The sequence below is a fragment of the Crinia signifera genome, chromosome 1, assembly GCF_055691185.1.
Source record: "Crinia signifera chromosome 1, ASM5569118v1, whole genome shotgun sequence".
NCBI classification, from domain to species: Eukaryota; Metazoa; Chordata; class Amphibia; order Anura; family Myobatrachidae; genus Crinia; species Crinia signifera.
In genome coordinates, this window is record NC_139217.1 from 418,842,403 (window position 1) to 418,862,295 (window position 19,893).

General features: G+C 44.3%; 1 protein-coding gene across 1 annotated transcript in view; it reads right to left on the bottom strand.

Moving 5' to 3' along the window:
• Positions 1 to 1,054: 1,054 nt before the first annotated feature.
• Positions 1,055 to 19,893, bottom strand: part of XRCC4 (X-ray repair cross complementing 4) — a 340,917-nt gene continuing 322,078 nt past the window's right edge. Inside the window, exon 8 of the mRNA XM_083151842.1 lies at positions 1,055 to 1,521. Within this exon, the coding sequence (XP_083007968.1) occupies positions 1,410 to 1,521 (112 nt within the window). The 3' untranslated portion in view covers positions 1,055 to 1,409. The remainder of the gene's footprint in view (positions 1,522 to 19,893) is intronic.

The following is a 19,893-nucleotide window of genomic DNA, read 5'->3' on the forward strand; positions in this document are numbered from 1 at the left end:
TCCCTGTATCTGACAACCCCAGTGTGCAAAACCTTCCTTGCCCCCTACATCTTTCCTCTGTGTGGACCTCTGTACCCTAAATCCCTGTGTGTGCAAGAAACCTTCCCCTATCCCCCTAATTCCCAGTGTATGACCCCTTTCTCTGTGCGTTTAACCCCCCACCCCCACCCCATAGCCCATTACCCCTGTGTGTGGAATCTTTTCTCCCCCCTACATCCTAGGGATTGCCATTGACCAATGATTCAAAATCATCAATGGTTCATGACCGATGTACAATAGTTTTGCCATCGATGGCGGAGAATCAGATGGCTTCCCTCAATTGATGTCAAAGCATAACCAATTTATTTTTCCTTACCCAAGTGGCCGGGACAAGGAGCACAGCTTAACCCCTGACATCCAAATGGCCCATGGTCCTCTAGGTTCTGATTGGCTCATGGGCTAGTCAGACAAATAAAAGGGATGGCCCTAAAACCATTGATGGTACATCACATTGTATGCTACCATCGAGGCCATCTGCATTATGGCCATCGATGGCAACCATCAACGTTGATAGTGTCGATGGCCATCCCTACTACATCCTTCTTCTGTGTGTGACCTACCTCTGTGTGTATAATTGTGACACCCTGTACCTTCCAATCAATTTCTCCTGTGTATGACATTATGCACACCTCTACCCCTGTGTGTGACACCCTGTACCTTCCAATCAATTCCCTCCTGTGTATGACATTATGCACACCTCTACCCCTGTGTGTGGCACCCTCTACCTTCCAATCAATTCCCTCCTGTGCATGACATTATGCACACCTCCACCCGTGTGTGTGTGTGTGTGACACCCTGTACGCCCCTACACGTGTTCCTCCCCTCTCTATACAACTGGGGCCTTTTGAAAATGTTGCTACGGAACTGAGTTATAATTACGCCCCTGACCACTAGCGTCTGACAATGCAACTTGCATCCACCTTTGAATCAGGCCCAGAGACACATTAGAATATGATTCAATTGCAAAATTCACAAAAATATCAAAGTCCTACATGAATTACAGTATCTGCAGAAATATATTGTTCCCAATTTTATTTCAGTAGCTTTGCATTTCTTATGTTGTCACTTTAAATGACTACAATACTTGGAGGAGAGGGGGGGGGGGAGAGTCAGCTAAGAGTGTGCACTTATTTTAGATTTCTGTATAAAAGCAGGAATCCACACTGGAAAAAAAACCATACATTTACCCTAATGGTAGAAAAATATCTAAGCCTTTAAAAAACTGCAAATATATCAATGAGATCAGTGTCACCCTGCAGCCCACAGCCTGTCTCTGGGACAAGTGGTCCATTTGTAGAAACGCTACACATTTATCACAAAATAATTTCCCCAGATCTGTTTGTTTAAGCAGGAGTGGATTAAGGGCTTAGCTAAATGTCACTGAAAAGGTCATCAGGATCTGGAGTGTTTTTTGATGTTGGTAAAGGCGTTTTTTCTGATGAAAGATTCTTGCCAGTTGTCTTTGAAGGGGCTGCTTTACATCTGCAAGAATAATGAAGGAGGAGATTGGTTACAGTTTATTCTTTATCAATATTGCATCATCAATTAATAGGGCAGTACTTGTTTCCTAGCACGGCGCCCCCGATTTTGATCGAAGTGCATCTTATCGCATCGCATGCAATATAGCGGCATGCCATGCATGCAATGCGATTCGATTTTTAATTGTACAAGCACCCTGATGGGTGCTTACAATGTTAAATGCACCCCTATTGTCAATGCCACCTCCACTATCAACGCCAACCCGAAGCGTGGCAAGCGCTGCGAGCCCGCGAGGGGCTGCGGTACGCGTCCTCCGACCTTTTCATACCCCCACTATCCACGTCGGCGTGGAGGTGATTTTAGATAGTGTGGCGAGCGCAGCGAGCCACCAAGCCCGAAGCGCGGCGAGCCCCGCGAGGGGACACGTATTACTTTACATGCATTCCGCGTCCACTCGCCACGCTTCGGGCTCGTATTCCGCGTCTGCTCGCCACGCTTCGGGCTCGGTGGCTCGCTGCGCTCGCCACACTATCTAAAGTCAAATCCACGCCACGCTTCAGGTTGGCGTTGATAGTGGGGGTGGTGTTGACAATGGGGGTGCATTTACATTCTAAGCACCCATCAGGGTGCTTGTACAATTAAAAATCGCATTGCATCACATGCCATTTGCTGGCATGTGATGCAATGCGATATTTCATTGTACAAGCACTCCTGTTAATTTAACGGGAATATCGCATCACATCGCACACCACTAAATATGGTATGCGATGGGCGCCGTGCTATGAAACAAGTACCAATAGGGCAAACATTGTGAAGATATTTACAGCAAATCAAAGTAATCTTTTGGCGCATTTAAATGGGTTGGGATCGTTTGGTCGGCAGTCATTAGTTCGACACCTTTAGGTCGACATGGGGAAGGTTCGACATGGTTCTAGGTCGACAGGTCAACACAAGCATTAGGTTGACAGTGTCTAGGTCGCCAGTCAAAAGGTAGACATGGGGTTTTTCACCGTTTTTTTTACCCGAATGTCGACCGTTTCCAGTGCACCGCCTCCCCTCGCATCACTCGCAATGCTTTGTGCTTGGTGCCTCACTATGCTTGGCACACTATTTTATTCTCCTGCCACGCCCTAGTGGATGGTAGGGCATGAAATACCGCCTGTCGGCACATGTCAGCTCAATGCTTGTGTCGACCTAATGATATGTCGACCTAAACCCATGTCGACCTAGAACCATGTCGACCTAATGGTGTCGACTTAATGATTGTCAATCAACTTGCTCTTGACCCAATGACCCATTTAAATATGTGCAGAGTTTCCTTGTTTGTGTCATTTATTTATTATTTATTAGCAGTTTCACACATACACACATATTCCGCAGCGCTTTACAGAGAATATTTGGTCAGTCAGATCAGTCCCTGCCCCAGTGGAGCTTACAATCTATATTCCCTACCACATATACACACAGACATTCTAGGGTTAATAAGTTGGGAGCCAATTTACCTACCAGTATATTTTTGGATTGTGGGAGGAAACCGGAGTACCCGGAGGAAACCCACGCAAGCACAGGGAGAATATACAAACTCTGCACAGTTAGGGCCATGGTGGGAATCGAACCCATGACGTCAGCGCTGTAAGGCAGTAATGCTAACCATTACACCATCCATGTATAATATGTATATGAAATCTCGATCTGTAGCTGCTGTCGTTTGAGTATTTTCCTGCAGTTCCTCATTGTTGAGACACCGGTGCCGGTAATTGTGCTCTGTACTAGAGATGGCTCCACTGTAAATCGTGCCCCATAACAAGGATTGCCATCGATGGTCAAAACCATCTGCTGTTCTCTGTTAGTTGACTTCATGCCAATAATATTAAGCACTGATGGCACCATCAATGGTAACTATTCAATGGAAAACCCTACTCTCTATAAAAAATTGTTTAGAAACATAGAAACATAGAATTTGATGGCAGATAAGAACCACTTGGCCCATCTAGTCTGCACCTTTTTTTAAACATGTTACCTCAAACCATATTTGATCCTTATTTTTATGTAAGGATATCAATATGCTTATCCCAAGCATGTTTAAATTGTACTACTGTATTTGCGTCTACCACCTCTGATGGGAGGCTATTCAACTTATCTACTACTCTTTCTGTGAAAAAATTCTTCCTCACATTTCCCCTGAATCTTCCTCCCTAGTGTCAGTGCATGTCCTCGTGTTCTGTTGCTCCTCTTCCTGTGAAGAATGTCTCCCACCTGTACCTTGTTAAAACCCTTGATATATTTGAAAGTTTCAATCATGTCCCCCCTTTCCCTTCTCTGCTCTAAAGTATACATATTAAGATCTTTTAGTCTTTCCTGGTACGTTTTGTGATGTAGGCCATGCACCAATTTAGTTGCTCTTCTTTGTACAGTCTCTAATGTATTTATATCCTTCTGGAGATATGGCCTCCAGAACTGAACACAATACTCTAGGTGAGGTCGTACCAATGACCTATACAGTGGCATTATTACTTCTTTCTTTCTACTGCTGATACCTCTCCCTATGCAACCAAGCATCTGACTTGCCTTCTTCATTGCTTTGTTACATTGCCTACCTGCTTTTAAGTCCCCTGAAATAGTGACACCTAGATCCCTCTCTTCCTCAGTAGTTTCCATTATAGTGCCATTTATACTATATTGAGTCTTTGGATTTCTGAGACCCAAGAGCCTGATTTTGCATTTTTTGGCATTAAACTGTAGTTGCCATTCTCTTGACCATTTCTCTAATCTACCTAGATCCTCAATCATTTGTTTTACCCCTCCTGGTGTGTCTACCCTGTTGCATACCTTTGTGTCATCTGCAAAAAGGCACATTTTACCCTCAATTCCATTTGCAATCTCACCAATAAAGATATTAAAAAGCACCAGTTCAAGTACAGATCCCTGGGGTACTCCACTTGTAACCTTTCCCTCCTTTGACTGTACTCTGGCCCTTATTCTGATCTGTGCGGCCAGATCAGAATATGCGGCCAGGACCGTGCAGGCGAATCCCCGCCTTCCATACGGATCGCCACCTCCGTCCATACGCGGATATGTGGCGGTCCGCATGAAAGTGGACGGAGATACGCCTCCTCCATTTTGGGAGCAGCCCCTGCATTCGATGGTCGCCGACCATTGAATGCAGGGCCGCACGCTCCACCAGCTCCCGCCACCCTAGACCACACGGACACTTGTCCGTATGAAATCATGTATGGGGGCGGGCAGCTGACATCCGGCGATGTCAGATGCCAGCCCCCTACACATGCGTCACGGCTTCATTACCATGCATACGCCCAGCGTTTGCATGGGAACGCCCATGAAACGCGGGGCGTATGCATAGGGTAATGAGGCTAAGTAGCCCTTCACGCCCCTCTCCGCCCCCTGTGCGGCGTCTAAAAAAAACGTACGGCGAAACCGCTTGCACATGCGCAGAGTGACCTCTGCACATGCGCAGACGACAAACATCGGCGGTACGACCGCAAGCGGAAAACACTGCACCGATCAGAATAAGGGCCTCTGTTTACTACAACTCTCTGTTTTCTGTCCTGCAACCACGCTCTTATCCATTCAACTATCTTAGAATCCAATCCCAAGCTTTCAAGTTTATTTAACAGTCTGCGATGTGGGACAGTGTCAAAAGCCTTACTAAAGTCTAGATATGCTATAGCCATGGCCCTCCTTCATCCATTACTTTAGTCACCCAATCAAAAAAGTCAATAAGATTTGTTTGACATGATCTTCCCCCAGTAAACCCATGCTGGGATAGCAGTTACTGAGAATAGATGACTTCATTACACGCTGCACAGCAAAAAGCATGCACCCGTACCTGTACAGATTTATGACAAGCCCCTTACTGACTTATATGCAGAATTATTGGTTTACTGAACTTTAGGACACAATTGCCAACGTTAATGCAGTTTAGATGCAATGCCTTATTCACACAAAGTTTCGATGTTTTTCAATTGTGCATTTGTCTAAGAGTCATAAGTTCATCCCAGTTGCTAAGAGGCAAGTTGAAATTTGGTGCCATTCTCCCCCTAAAAAAGGTGCGACAATGGCCGCCGAGGCAGGGTCAGACAAGATTCAGCAGCATAAATCAGCGCTCACCGGTGGGTCCCAAGTCAGCAACAGCGGAGGGTGCACTGATGCTTTCTGCAGCACAGGCTGAGCAGTACCAGGCAGGAACTGTCCTGTCCTCTATTGCAGAGGGTTGGCCGCAAAGCTCCACTGCAAGAGCTATGATCACACTTGGATCTCACTGCGAACCAGCAGGTGCCCCTTTAGGGCTTGGAGCCCAGAGGCAGAAGTCTCCATTGCCTCTTGGAGTTGCGCCCTTGGTCTAAGTAGCTACAAAGTTGCACCTTATATGCGCATTATAGTAGTGATTGAGATGCACAGTCTGGATAACCTATTGGAAATGTACTTCACATTACTGGGTGGAGACTGGGAGGTGGCTATGCACATGCACAGAGATGCGGGTGTTGTGGGTATGATATTGGCACGTCACATAACTGGGTGTGATTGCAGTGGTCTCAGACACTTTCTCGCTTACACAGGAGGACACAATGTGTCGCACAATCTGCACAGCAGGTGCTGCAGAAGTTTGGATGGCGCGTCTGATCTAAGGACACACCAAGCAGGACTGTTTCATCTAAATAAACACAAAGGGCCTGATTCAGGTTTACTCGGTCCCCTGCAAATTAGCTGCGGGGAACGATGTTTCAAATCTGCGCATGCGCATCATCAAATATACGCATGGGCAGACCCAATGTGCGAACGCCTTCAGCGACTATACCAGTCCCCGAGGCGTTCGCAAAAAATCGGAGCAGGTAGTGGGCAGGTAGGGGGCTGCCACATGGGGATGCCCAGCATTTGATGCGCCCACAAAAACGCTGGGTGTCCCCACGCAAACACAGGCAAGGTAAAGCCTGCAGGAAGCCAGAACCCGCCCTGTTCTCTGCCATGTCCTTCGTAAATAAAAGTCTGCCTAGACTAGGTTCTATTTGCGAACGTGGAAAACTTAATTTGATTGTCTGTGACCATTGAATGATTTTTTTGCCCTGCATGCGCATGGATGTGTTCGTGTACACGTCCATCTGCATGCCAGTGGGGACATTCGCGCTAAGCAAGGAATGTACGCTGCTTAGCAAGCGGACCTGAATTAGCCCTAATTGTGTAAAATACTTTTAAAACCATTAGCATTCCCTTCACTGGTCAGGAAATTGTCTGAAAACATTGTGTGCTACTATATATCAATAATAATTCCTTAAAAAATATATCAGCATTTAATAAACTACTGGATATCAGGGAATGCAGCTTAGCCTGCAATATAACTGGTAAAAGGCAATCCTGGACGAGGCAGCCAATCCTGGACGAGGCAGCCAATCCTGGACGAGGCAGCCTTTGTTAGCCAGCGGCACTCTGGGCAGATACTAATAGATTAAATGAAAATGATAAATCACAGAGCACTTAAAAGCTCAAATAGGTTTTGGCACTTGTATACTTCTAATCTGCTTTTAATCTTCTACTTGGCCAATTTGGAACTCGTTTCTGGAAGGGAAATGAAATCTATCTCTTGGAGACAAGCAGCTTACCAAAACATGCAGAAAATCTGGCTGCTGTAAGTAGATGTTTAGACATATACCCCTAAATAAAAACACAGACCTTTTCTCGCTGCTCATCCTATCCACCGTGCAGAATACTTAGACCTATAAAAACCCCAGAAATATGTTATTTAAGATTTGCAGCCTATCATTAAAGGATGCAGAGATTAGACCAAAATCAGTTTTGTTTAATTTGCGGATGGCTGCAGGATCTTTCCTTAATCTGATCAACAGCTACTGGTGAGAGCTCTCCTGTGGGAGGTCAGGAGATATAGAAGCACAATAACTGCAGTAAGGATCTTCCAGCATGCACTACTTATACTGGGTAGGGCACCTGAGCTGTCCAGGGCCACTGACAGGGGGGTGCTGTGGGTACAGTTGTCCTTCCCACCACAACCCTCCGCTGTGTTGCCTGCGCTGCGTTCGGTCCTCACAACTCAGCAGGTCCTGAAGCACAGATATCTTCAATGCAGGACATCAGCGGACAATTAAAATGCTGCACCAGCTTTTGAGCCAATCAGAACTCGTGTACCATTAGCCAATCAGAGTGGCTGCCAGTACACAAGCTCTGATTGGCTCACGAGCCGGTGCTGCATTTTAATTGGCCGTCGACATCCTGCATTGAAGAAGCCTGTGCTTCAGGACCTGCTGAGTTGGGCGGTAAGTTAAGGATAGGGGGAGGGGGGATAGGGGGAGGGGGGATAGGGGGGGTACTGGACTGGATATCAGTCATCAGAAATCAATTCCTCGTGGCAGCCCTGGAGCTGTCCATTAGTACTCTGAAGCTCAGTAGACAGGGGGCCTTAATATGGTTGACTCGCTCGGGTGTGAATTCCCACCCTTGCGAGTCAAGCAGAACCCGCCCTGCAAATGGTGGTACGTCCTCCCCACCTTCACACGCCAGGTTCATTCACCCGGCATACGAATGGATGTTTTACATAACAATCCATTCGCATGCAAGTGGGAACCTCCGCCATCTTTCAATGGTCGCCGACCATCTAATGATGGTGAAGGTGCATGTAGATATAAGGGTGGTCCAGACCACTTGAACATTTGCATGTAGATTTCCAGAGAATTGGGCTGGCAGCTGACATCCGGTTATGTCAGCTGTCCGCCTCCCCGCACATGCGTCATGAAGCATTAGCATGTGTACACCCAGCGTTGCACTTGGCGGACAGATTTTTCACCGATTTTACATATGCGCAGAAATGCTGCTGTGCATGGGCATACACAAAACATCGGTCCCCCATGCGAATTCGCACCCGAACGAATCAACCAGAATAAGGGCCTGATTATGATTTCTTTCCACAAGAACCCAAATGGATTCTACATGGAGAAGAGGACAGGCCATATTGGTGCACCCATAGGTAATGTATGAGTGGATGATTGCAGTATGTAATAAAGTTTTACTGTTCACACGTGTCTGTGTTTTTTTTTCACTACTGTTTGTCCCAGCAGGCCCTTCAATGCCCCGCATGCTGGGACTTGTTGTTCTCCAGTCTCTGCATGCAGTGCAGGCTTGCTGGGACTTGGAGTTCCACAACAATACACAATAGTTTGTTCTATTTTTTTGCACAAACATCAGCCCAGTGCCAACCGCACAGGGGCCCGGGTTTTTTTCATTAAAAAACAAATTTGCACATTTTCATGACTAAAAATCGCACCATATCGCACTTTTCACCCACAAATTTGCATCCCATTAAATAGTCGATTTTTTTTTTTTTATTCACGATTTCAGAAAATGCGATAATGTTCGATTTCTAAACCTTACTAAAAAATCACATCCCATTAAATGTCACCCCTAATGTGAATACGCATACACAAGCCTGTCCTGGATTACGGAGATATGTAAATATGTAGGGGAAATTGGCTTTAAAAGAGCAATATTCTGCCTTTATATTATAATATAAAGGCTGATTTTGAATACCTACTTTTTTAAAACATTAAAGTCCTCAATGTAAGAGTGCTGGACATCCTTCATTGCTATATATCACCTGAACAGATATGGCCGGTGGTGATATTCATGTGGTAACAATTATTATTTTCAGTTCTCATGCTCAGATTTAGGAGATGAAACACTCACACATCTGTATAGTCAGGAGACAGCTTGTTCATATACAGATGTAATTAAAGAGACTACACAGTTACATAAAGGTATGCTGTTACTATAATTAACAATAGTTCTACTGTAATTTCGGGAAAAGTCCAGATGATGAAGTATTTCTTGCTGGGGCCCAATATATGAAATGCTGTCCATGGCGGTATGTATCAGACAGTGAAACGTGTTGGGATAAAAGTAATAGGTTCTGAATTTGGAACATGTGCAAGTTTCTGCACATTTCTACATATTTTGAGAACTCGCTCAATGTAATAGGGTGCAAAAACTTGCAAACTGGCCCGGTTGCCATAATCACGCAACTCACAATGGCCAAGCTCGCATTTTTACTTGAGAAAACATAAAACTTGGCCAATGTCATGTGTGTAAACTCACAATGTTCGATTTTGGTTTTGACTCAGTTCTTTTGCGAATTTTAAATCTCAAAACGAAGCTAAAAATAATTTTTCTGTAAAACTTGTTTTGGATAGCTTATAGAAATCAAAATTGTCCCTGAAATATGAGTTTGACCTCCAATAACATTGCAGTTCCCCTCACTGACTACAATATATCAGGTGCCATCATTAAGGTCATAGAAGCCGTTCTCACCGTGGACTTCAATGGTGGAAGCGGTGATTGACAGTCTGGCATCATACAGCGAATCAGCGGTCTACTCCAATGGAAGTGGATGCTGATTGGCTGCTGAAACTCTTAATGACAGTAATCAGGAGGTCAGCATTCGTGAAAAGGAGCTGTATGTCTTAACTTATACAGCTCCTCAGTGCATAGGTTTGGGTGTTCGGTTCATTATTTTTTAGCCCATTGGATGCCTACATAGAACAAAGCGGAAGTACTGTAAACTACAAATGAGAAGTGTAAAAGGCATTTTTATTTTTTACAGCTACTGTACCATTGATTCTACTGGATAGGTGAGTATACTGTATGTGAAATAAAATTTTACTTTCATGGTGTGTGTGTCCTGTCTTATAAAAGCTCTGCAGACATTTTACCCTGGACATCTACCTATTCTTTTGCCAGCCCTGTCCTTCACTACGCTTCCAAGGCCTTATGGCCAATTGTTAAAAGTGACCCTGATTTGCCTGTCTTCCGGAGTGTACGCCCAGTAGCGGCATTTAAAAGATGGCAGAACCTCAAAGACCGCTTAATGAAGACCGATGTTACTGGTCTTAACTGTCCTAGAGCCCCCAATGTACATGTGAAGCCTCTGGGTTGTTACAATTGTGCCACATGTAGGTACTTGGTTGCTTGTAATAGTTTCAAACATCCGCATAGTAGCAAGGAATATACCATTCGCTCTATATTGACATGTAAAATGCCTTTTGTGGTTTATATCATTGTTTTTCCTCGCAGATATTACTATGTGGGTCAAACCACTAGGACATTCCGCGAGCGTATGGCGCAACACAGGTCTGCCATCGATCTGTCACTTTCTGGACGTGACATTGATCAACCTGTGGCGCGTCATTTTAAAGCGAATGGTCACCCTTTGTCCTCATTAAAATACTTCATGATTGATCAGGTGCAGGACTCCCCCAGAGGAGGGGATAGAGCGAAGCGTCTATTATTGTTGGAATCCAGGCGGATTTACTGCCTGGATACCATTTATCCTAAAGGATTGAATGACAAAATTAATTGAAATTCGCTTATGTAAAATGGTATTCTGCTTCTGTATATGTATTTGCATTTCTCTGTATATATCTTTTTTCCTTTTTTTGTATTGTGATTGATGGTTATGTATATGTATTATGTCCATGATTCTCCTAAGGCTGGTGTGAGCTTGGCTATGTGCGGCTGCGCACTGTCTGGGTTGCACTCACCGCCGAGTACAGGCTATAGGTGGTTGCATGGCAACACTTGAGCCTGACTGAAGCGGGGTTGTGTGTCCGGATAGTGTGTATTTGCCTGACATGTGCTATGTTAACCTGGTCCCCTTATTGGCGCTGTTATGAGCATGGATGCGCCTGACTATGGATATCCCTGGTAATGGCTGCCGTGGAGCGCAAGCTCAGTAGTTGCCTAGCAACTCTGAAGCGCTGTACTCCCGGATGTGCATTTCCGGGTGACGACTTCCGGTCAGCGCAGTCAGCGCGTTTACAGCGTGGAGACATGGTAAGTGTCACTTGGTGGGGTATTTAAATGTTGATTGTTGCATTGGCAAATTGCTGTAGGATTGTGTCCTGATGAAGGGGGTTACACCCCGAAAGCTTAGCATTCATGTAATACACAAAAAAAGGGGGGAGGTGATCAGTGCGCTACTATCTGCAGCTGGTACTAGGACTTGTCAGGTCCTCAAAACGTATAGGAAAAAAGGGGTGTGTGTACCAGCGCGGGCTGAAAAGAATATAATGAGCAAAAATTTGCAGAACGGTATCCTTTACAATATAGAATTTATTAAAGATAAAATTTAAAAAGCTGTAATAGCATATGAAATTTTGCAAGTCATAAAAGGGGGTTACAATGTTGTATAAAAATGTAAACCTGTGGACATTCAATTCTCAGCACAATTTATAGTTTAGAGTATAGCATATAATTTGCATATTACCACACTGACATCTGAAGGTGTAGTCCCATAATAGCAGGTGACCAGGTGGCCAATGGCGATCCCAAAACAGAGTCCAGATGGAGAATTAGGTGTCTCTGATGGGAAAGATGGTAGAACCTGGAGGATATGATGATTTCCGTGTCTGCCTCGGATAATGAGTCCGGATGGGATGGTGCAATGCACAAGTAGATGTCCTGGTTGGTGTGGATAAACTCAGGTTGTAGCGGTGTGCTGGAGGTAGAATGGTCTACTTGATAAAAAGGCTCAACGCGTTTCCCTGGGCCAAAACACCCAGCTTCTTCAGGAGCAGGATCATGTAATACACATCCTGTTTTTGCCTCCTGAGTGCCATTATTTGGATTCGGTATATATATATATATATATATATATATATATATATATATATATATATATATATATGACTGTGTGGCAGCGGCACTCGACTTTTAGGAAGAAATAATGACCAGGAGCCTGGATAAATTCTGGGGAATTTATCCAGGCTCCTGGTCATTATTTCTTCCTAAAAGTCGAGTGCCGCTGCCACACAGTCCTATATGTCCTGAGGTCCTTTCAGGTTTCTTCACGGAGGGCACCGCTTTAATCAGACAGAGACACAGCTAATTTGTTGGAGTGCCGCCCCACCATTCTACTATATATATATATATATATATATATATATATATATATATATATATTTTTTTTTTTACATGGGGCTATAGGATCCACAAGCAATAGGAGCCATAGGATCGCAGTGTGTGTACAGTGTTCCTGTGGAGCCAGAGAAGCACAGAAGACAGCGGTTGAGTATGATTTCTTTCAACAGGACTCCAAATGGATTCTACATGGAGAAGAGGACAAACCATCAGTGGACCCATGGGTAATGTATGAGTGGATGATTGGAGTATGTAATAAAGTTTTACTGTTCATATGTGTCTGTGTTTTTTTTCACTACTGGTTGTACAAGTCCCAGCAGGCCATTCAATGTCCACATGCTGGTACTTGTGGTTCTCCAATTACCGGCATGCAGGGTAGGTTTGCTGGGACCTGTAGACATCCTGTAAAAACTATGGTTTTACAAACAAAACTCGCTGAAAGCTATCAACTCACCCACAGCCCAAGAGTGCTGCGGATTGTCCCAGGCTTCAGCACAGGCCTTTGATGCCCTGGAGTGAGGGCTCTATTATCTTAAAATTTACAGAAACATTCACAGATCTCAGTGATCTGTGCATTCTTCTGTCAAACTTGCACCAATTTAACCACTAAAAAACTCACAAGGACACAAACTTGTAATAGCCTTGAACGCAAAAATTTACAAGCTACTGTATTACAATTTGCAGGACAAACTCACAACTTTCAGACCGCACTAAAAAAACTGTGTTTTGCCGATTTTTAACCGTTTTAAAACGGTAATCTGTGTGGTCTGAAAGGTGCAGAGTGATTTTACCGTTTCAAAAAAAACAAACGGTTTTTGGAAACAGTAAAAAAGCCGGGTCCTACCCAATTCAGACCCGTTTTTTTTGCGGTCTGAAACGGTATTTAGGACCCTACACTGGTCCCCTGGTACCTGGGCAGCTCGGTCTAAGGCAGCCCTCCCAAAGGGACCCTGCGCTGTGTGGCACTGGGGAGACTGGATCCACCGAAGGGACCCCGTCACTCATTTCACATTCCCCGAAAGGGAAGAGAATGGAGGAGTGCTTGCCCCCTGCAGCCCGTATCATCACCCCTGGACCGAGGTATCGTCTCCCCTGCTGCAGCATCTGATCCCAGCTCCCCTGTCCACAGCGAGGCATGGACACATGTTGCCTGAATTACAGGCTGGCTGTCCAGGTACAGGGGGGCTGCCTAAGACCGCATTGGCTTTGACCCTGTATTTGAAATATATACCGTTTAAGAGATGCGGTGTGAAAGGGGTTTTACCTGGCAGACCTGTTTTTGGAAACATTTTCAAATACAGGGTCAAAGCCAGTTATGCGATCTGAAAGCAGCACTAGAGTTTGACTCCCAGTTATATTTCACCTATAATCTGAATGGCATTTTACTGTACATTATAACATAAATCTGTCAACAATGTAACAATAGAGTCTAAATATATAGCTACTCAAGTAACAGTGGTTGTCTTAACAGATCTACACACAGAAAGGAACAAGAAGATGCTTCGGTATTATTCCATAACAGAAGGCAGAATATAATCCTGAAGGTGTTTAAACCCAGTTGATTGAGATTTTGATTGATTGACAGCATGACTACCCATTTCTCCTGCAGAAGGCTTATGGGGAAGGGTATTGGGATATTATTTACTGAAGACTTGTCATCAGACCATTTTTGTTCCTTAATTCTTCCTCCACTTCCATAGTTAGGTTTGATATGACATGGTATGTGGGTGCATTTGTCTTCTATGTAGGACGGCAGTTGTAAAGTTATAATATTTGTATTAGTACGGGATATGCCGTCCTTAAATTTGTCAGCTACAGGATTTCAGGAACACTACTCCGCCGGGTGAGTTCACCGTAAATTGCGGTAAAAAAAAACAAATATGTTTGTTCCCCAATGAATGGATATAAATACGTTGTTCAGACATTTAATTCACTGTTCTCTACTTTGCCTTCTTACTTACATCACGGTAAAGTACAGTATATGGTTTATAGCTGTTTAAACTGAACCAGGAGGCAATGGTGGGTCATTAGCTGTTAGGCCAATTAATGTGTATGTAGCATGTTCTTGTACGATTTGGATCATTATCCTGCTGAAATGTAAATATTGTCCTAAATAGGTTTAATGCAGACTGCAGAATGTAAATATTGTCCTAAATAGGTTTAATGCAGACTACAGGATCTATTCCTCCAAGTTTTATGTATAGTTTTCTCAGTCCATTTGCCCTATATTTTATTTCACGAACCTGTAGACACTTTTTTTATATTTCAAAGTAGTTGCTGTGGGGGGCAAATTATTCTAAATAACCCAGTTTTGATTCTAAAGGCCCCCATACACTACAATGATATGTCTGACCCTAAAGTTGGATGTAAAAATCCCTTTAACTCCCCCTTCTCGGGAGTGATTTCATCCGATGTTGTACTTTGGTGTCTCTTTTGCATAAGATATATCTCATGCAATTGATCAAGCCTAGATACATCCCATGAGAACTATCTTATGGTATACAATTGTAATATAAGCGATATCTGATGGGCTGGATTAAAGAGCTAGAGGGACTGAAAATATCAGTCAAATGTCCTGCGATATATAGCATGCACAAATTTTCCATCCGATTCCGATCAATGAATGGTTTAGTATGAGCAAACTAGGGGCTCCTATGCGACACTCACGGGACCGCACATCGGAACAGATGGAAAACACATATACGATTTGCCATTTTACAAACAATATCTTGGACCGAAACATCAAAACCGAATGAAATTGTGCAAAATCGTTGTAGTGTGTGGGACCCTCATGTTATAAGAAAATATCATGTGAAACAAGTGCGGGTCAGTATTTATAGGCCTGTGTTACTCTATAGAAATGAAAGTGATGAAACCTTGGAATGGAATTTGCTGTCTTAGGTACAATGTTTCACAAATTTGACTTCAATGGTTGCATTATAGTTTTGACAAGTGAAGCATGCAAAGGTCAGATAGCCCAAAGGAAACGTACAGCTGGAAAACGCAGGTCAATCCGCCAACAGCAGCATTTAAGACCCTGCTCATTAATAACTATGTGAATGACCATTTACACCCAATTATTGTCTGTCATTACAGTACCATATTATTATAGTTTGTGACTTATAATAATATGTAATCATTGCTTTCTAAAACAAGAGTCTCAATCTAGTGGAATGATAGGAGAGCATCAGTGGAATAATAAAACATCCAAACACTTTGTTAACCCCTTCCCGACATTTGACGTACATGTACGTCATGGCCGGGATGTACTTCCCGACACATGACGTACATGTACGTCATGACTTCAAAGTGCCACCGCGTCTACAGACGCGGTGACAGAGGGACGATGTCTGCTGTCCCTGACAGCAGACATCTTCCCTCATTGCCCAGGGGGGGCAGCGATACCCCCCGTTCGGCGATCGCTGTGATTGGCTGTTCAATGTGAACAGCCAATTACAGCGTTTTCTGTGTACCGGCGAATAACATTCGCCGGTGACACAGGGATCGGTGGTGATTGGTGCTGTAAAGTACAGCACCAATCACCACCGGGTGTAAGGGTGACACTGGTGTCACCCCACCTCACCCCACCTGCCCCCAAAAGGCTGTGATTGGTCCGTCGGACCGACGGACCAATCACAGCCATTTCACCTCAAATGAGGTAGCGGAGACAGCCCTGCAGCCGCAATTCCGGTCAGGAACAGCGTGCAGAGCGGTCTCCGTGCCCATCTGTGCCCTATACTGACCTGATCGTTGGTGGCATCCGTGCTGCCAGCTCCTGGTGTGACTTCCTTGTGACTTCCTTGTGTTGCTGATGCTGCTGCTGCAGCAGCGTCATTGAGGCAGAGATTTAAATTGTGTGATATTATTTTGTGCTATAATTTTGTATCTGCTCCCCCCTGCTGCCCCCCTTTTGTGCTGATCACTATAAACTAAGTGATCAGCACCTTTTTTTGGGGTGCAGGTTTTTTTTTTTTTATATATACCCTGTCAGGTTGCACCCACAGTTGTGTGCCTGCTGCCCCTCACTGCTAATCAGTGTTGCACTGATCAGCAGTTTTTTTTTTTTGGGAGAGTGCTGTGGGGTTTTGTTTTTACACCCACGTTGCTTTTGTGGGTGTCCTGTGGCCGCTGAGCGCTGATCAGTGACGTACATCACTGAACAGCATTTTTGGCACAGGGTTGATATAATTTTTTTTCAGCAGTTTTTTTTAATTGTTTTTTTTTTGGAGAGTGCTGTGGTTTTTTTTTTTTTTATTGTTTTTACACCCACGTTGCTTTTGTGGGTGTCCTGTGGCCGCTGAGCGCTGATCAGTGACGTACATCACTGAACAGCATTTTTGGCACAGGGTTGATATAATTTTTTTTCTGCAGTTTTTTTTAATTGTTTTTTTTTGGAGAGTGCTGTGGTTTTTTTTTTTGTGCTCAATTTGCGGCGGAAGGCTTTTTTTTTTTTTTCTTTTAAACTTACACGTGTTAAAGCACTACATACACACTACATACCCCCCGTGTTGAAATAAAGTTTGTACCCCCCCCCCCCTACACTATACACGTGTTGAAACACTACACTTAAAAATAATAAAAATGTCCCAATCATCGCAAAGACTGTTTTCAGCGGAGGAGGCATATGCCCTTCTTGCCTCTGACACTGACACAGCCAGTGAAGTAAGCGATGAATTGGCATTTGTCTTAAGCTCCTCTTCCTCCTCTAGTGATGAGGGACCCCCTCAAAGACGCCCCCGTAGAGCAGCTGAGACCCCCCCCCCCCAATGATTGATCTCGTATGGACCCCACCACCAGACAATTTTGAGCCCCAGGTTTCTGAGTTTTTGGCCAACCCAGGAATCCAATATGATAGTAAAGGCCTCAAAGAAATTGACTTTTTCAAAGTCTTTTTCTCTGATGATTTTATAAATTTAATGGTGGACCAAAGTAATTTATATGCCCAGCAGTTTATTGCCCAAAACCCCACGTCATCATTTGCTAGGTGGACCCCTGTAGATGCAGTAGAGATGATGACATTTTGGGGTCTGGTGTTACAAATGGGCATAGTTAAAAAGCCAGAAATTAGGCAATATTGGAGTACAGATGTTCTGTACAGCACCCCACTTCATCGTATGGCCATGACCCGGACTCGTTTTGAGACGATCCGTAAATTTTTGCATTACAACGATAATGCACAGTGCCCACCCAGAGATGATCCCACCTTTGACCGGCTATTCAAAGTCAGGCCGGTCATTGATCATTTCAGCGCCAAATTTGCTGAGATGTACATCCCCCAAAAATTCATTTGTGTGGACGAGTCACTTATACATTTTAAAGGAAGGGTTAAATTCCGCCAGTACCTTCCCAATAAGAGGGCAAGGTATGGCATAAAAATGTATAAGCTGTGCGAAAGTACCTCAGGGTACACCCACAGGTTTAGGGTATATGAAGGGAAGGACACAAGAATTGAACCGCCAGAATGCCCCCCCTCCCTCGTAGGTGTTAGTGGAAAGATTGTCTGGGATTTAGTGCACCCCTTCCTGGATAAAGGTTATCACCTCTATGTGGATAACTTTTACACCAGCATCCCCCTGTTTAAGGCCCTTGGTTCAAGAGGTACAGCAGCTTGCGGTACTGTGCGCAAGAACCAAAGAGGCCTCCCAAAAACGCACGTTGCCCAATTACTGAGAAAGGGTGAAAGCAGGGGAATATGCACCGAAAATATGTTGTTGGTCAAATATAAGGACAAGAGGGATGTCCTTATACTGACAACAATTCACGGAGACAGTACCACCTCCGTCCCTGTACGAGGTACCAGTACCCACACCTCAAAACCTATTTGTATCCTAGATTACAATAAGTACATGGGCGGAGTGGATCTTTCAGATCAGGTACTGAAGCCATACAGTGCCCTGCGGAAAACAAAAATATGGTACAAGAAGCTGGCCGTGTATATCATCCAGATGGCACTGTATAACGCTTACGTACTATTCCGTTCTACCAGCCAGACGGGGACATTTATGCACTTTCAAGAGGAAGTCATAAATGGCCTAATATTTGGGAACCAGCAGGCAGAGGGCCCCAGTACTTCTAGTACTGGCCCCAGTACTTCTAGTACTGGCCCCCGTATTGTATCAGGGCAGCATTTTCCAAACGAAATCCCCTCCACTGGAAAAAAGGGCAGGACACAAAAAAGGTGCAAAGTTTGCTATAAAAAGGGAATACGAAAGCAAACTATTTTCCACTGTGAAACTTGCCCCGACAAACCCGGCCTATGTATGAAGGAGTGCTTTAAAATATACCACACATCTATGGATTATTAGGTTCATCATTTCACAGTGCTTCGGGGGTCTTGCTAATGCGACATAGCACCCACCATTCATTCCACCAGAATCTATGCTGCAAAATCCAAATATCACTCCTTCCCTTCTGAGTCCTGCCATGCACCCAAATGGTATTTTTTGGTCACATATGAGGCATTGCCGTACTCGGGAGAAATTGGGGCACAGATTTTGGGGTGCTTTGTCTCCTTCATTCCTTGTGAAAATGAAAAATTTTGAGCCAGAACTGCATTTTTGTGTAAAAAAATGTAATTTTTCATTTTCACAGCCCAGTTGTACCACAATTGGTGAAACCCCTGGGGGTTTGAAATGTACACTATACCCCTAGATGAATTCCCTGAGGGGTGTAGTTTGCAAAATGGGGTCACTTGTGGGGGGGTTCCACTGTATTGGTGCTTCGGGGGTCTTGCTAATGCAACATAGCACCCACCATTCATTCCACCAGAATGTGTGCTGCAAAATCCAAATATCACTCCTTCCCTTCTGAGTCCTGCCATTTTTGGTCACATATGAGGCATTGCCGTACTCGGGAGAAATTGGGGCACAGATTTTGGGGTGCTTTGTCTCCTTCATTCCTTGTGAAAATGAAAAATTTTGAGCCAGAACTGCATTTTTGTGTAAAAAATTTAATTTTTCATTTTCACAGCCCAGTTGTACCACAATTGGTGAAACCCCTGGGGGTTTGAAATGTACACTATACCCCTAGATGAATTCCCTGAGGGGTGTAGTTTGCAAAATGGGGTCACTTAGGGGGGGTTCCACTGTATTGGTGCTTCGGGGGTCTTGCTAATGCCACATAGCACCCACCATTCATTCCACCAGAATCTGAGCTGCAAAATCCAAAAATCACTCCTTCCCTTCTGAGTCCTGCCATGCACCCAAATGTTATTTTTTGGTCACATATGAGGCATTGCCGTACTCGGGAGAAATTAGGGCACAGATTTTGGGGTGCTTTGTCTCCTTCATTCCTTGTGAAAATGAAAAATTTTGAGCCAGAACTGCATTTTTGTGTAAAAAATGTAATTTTTCATTTTCACAGCCCAGTTGTACCACAATTAGTGAAACCCCTGGGGGTTAGAAATGTACACTATACCCCTAGATGAATTCCCTGAGGGGT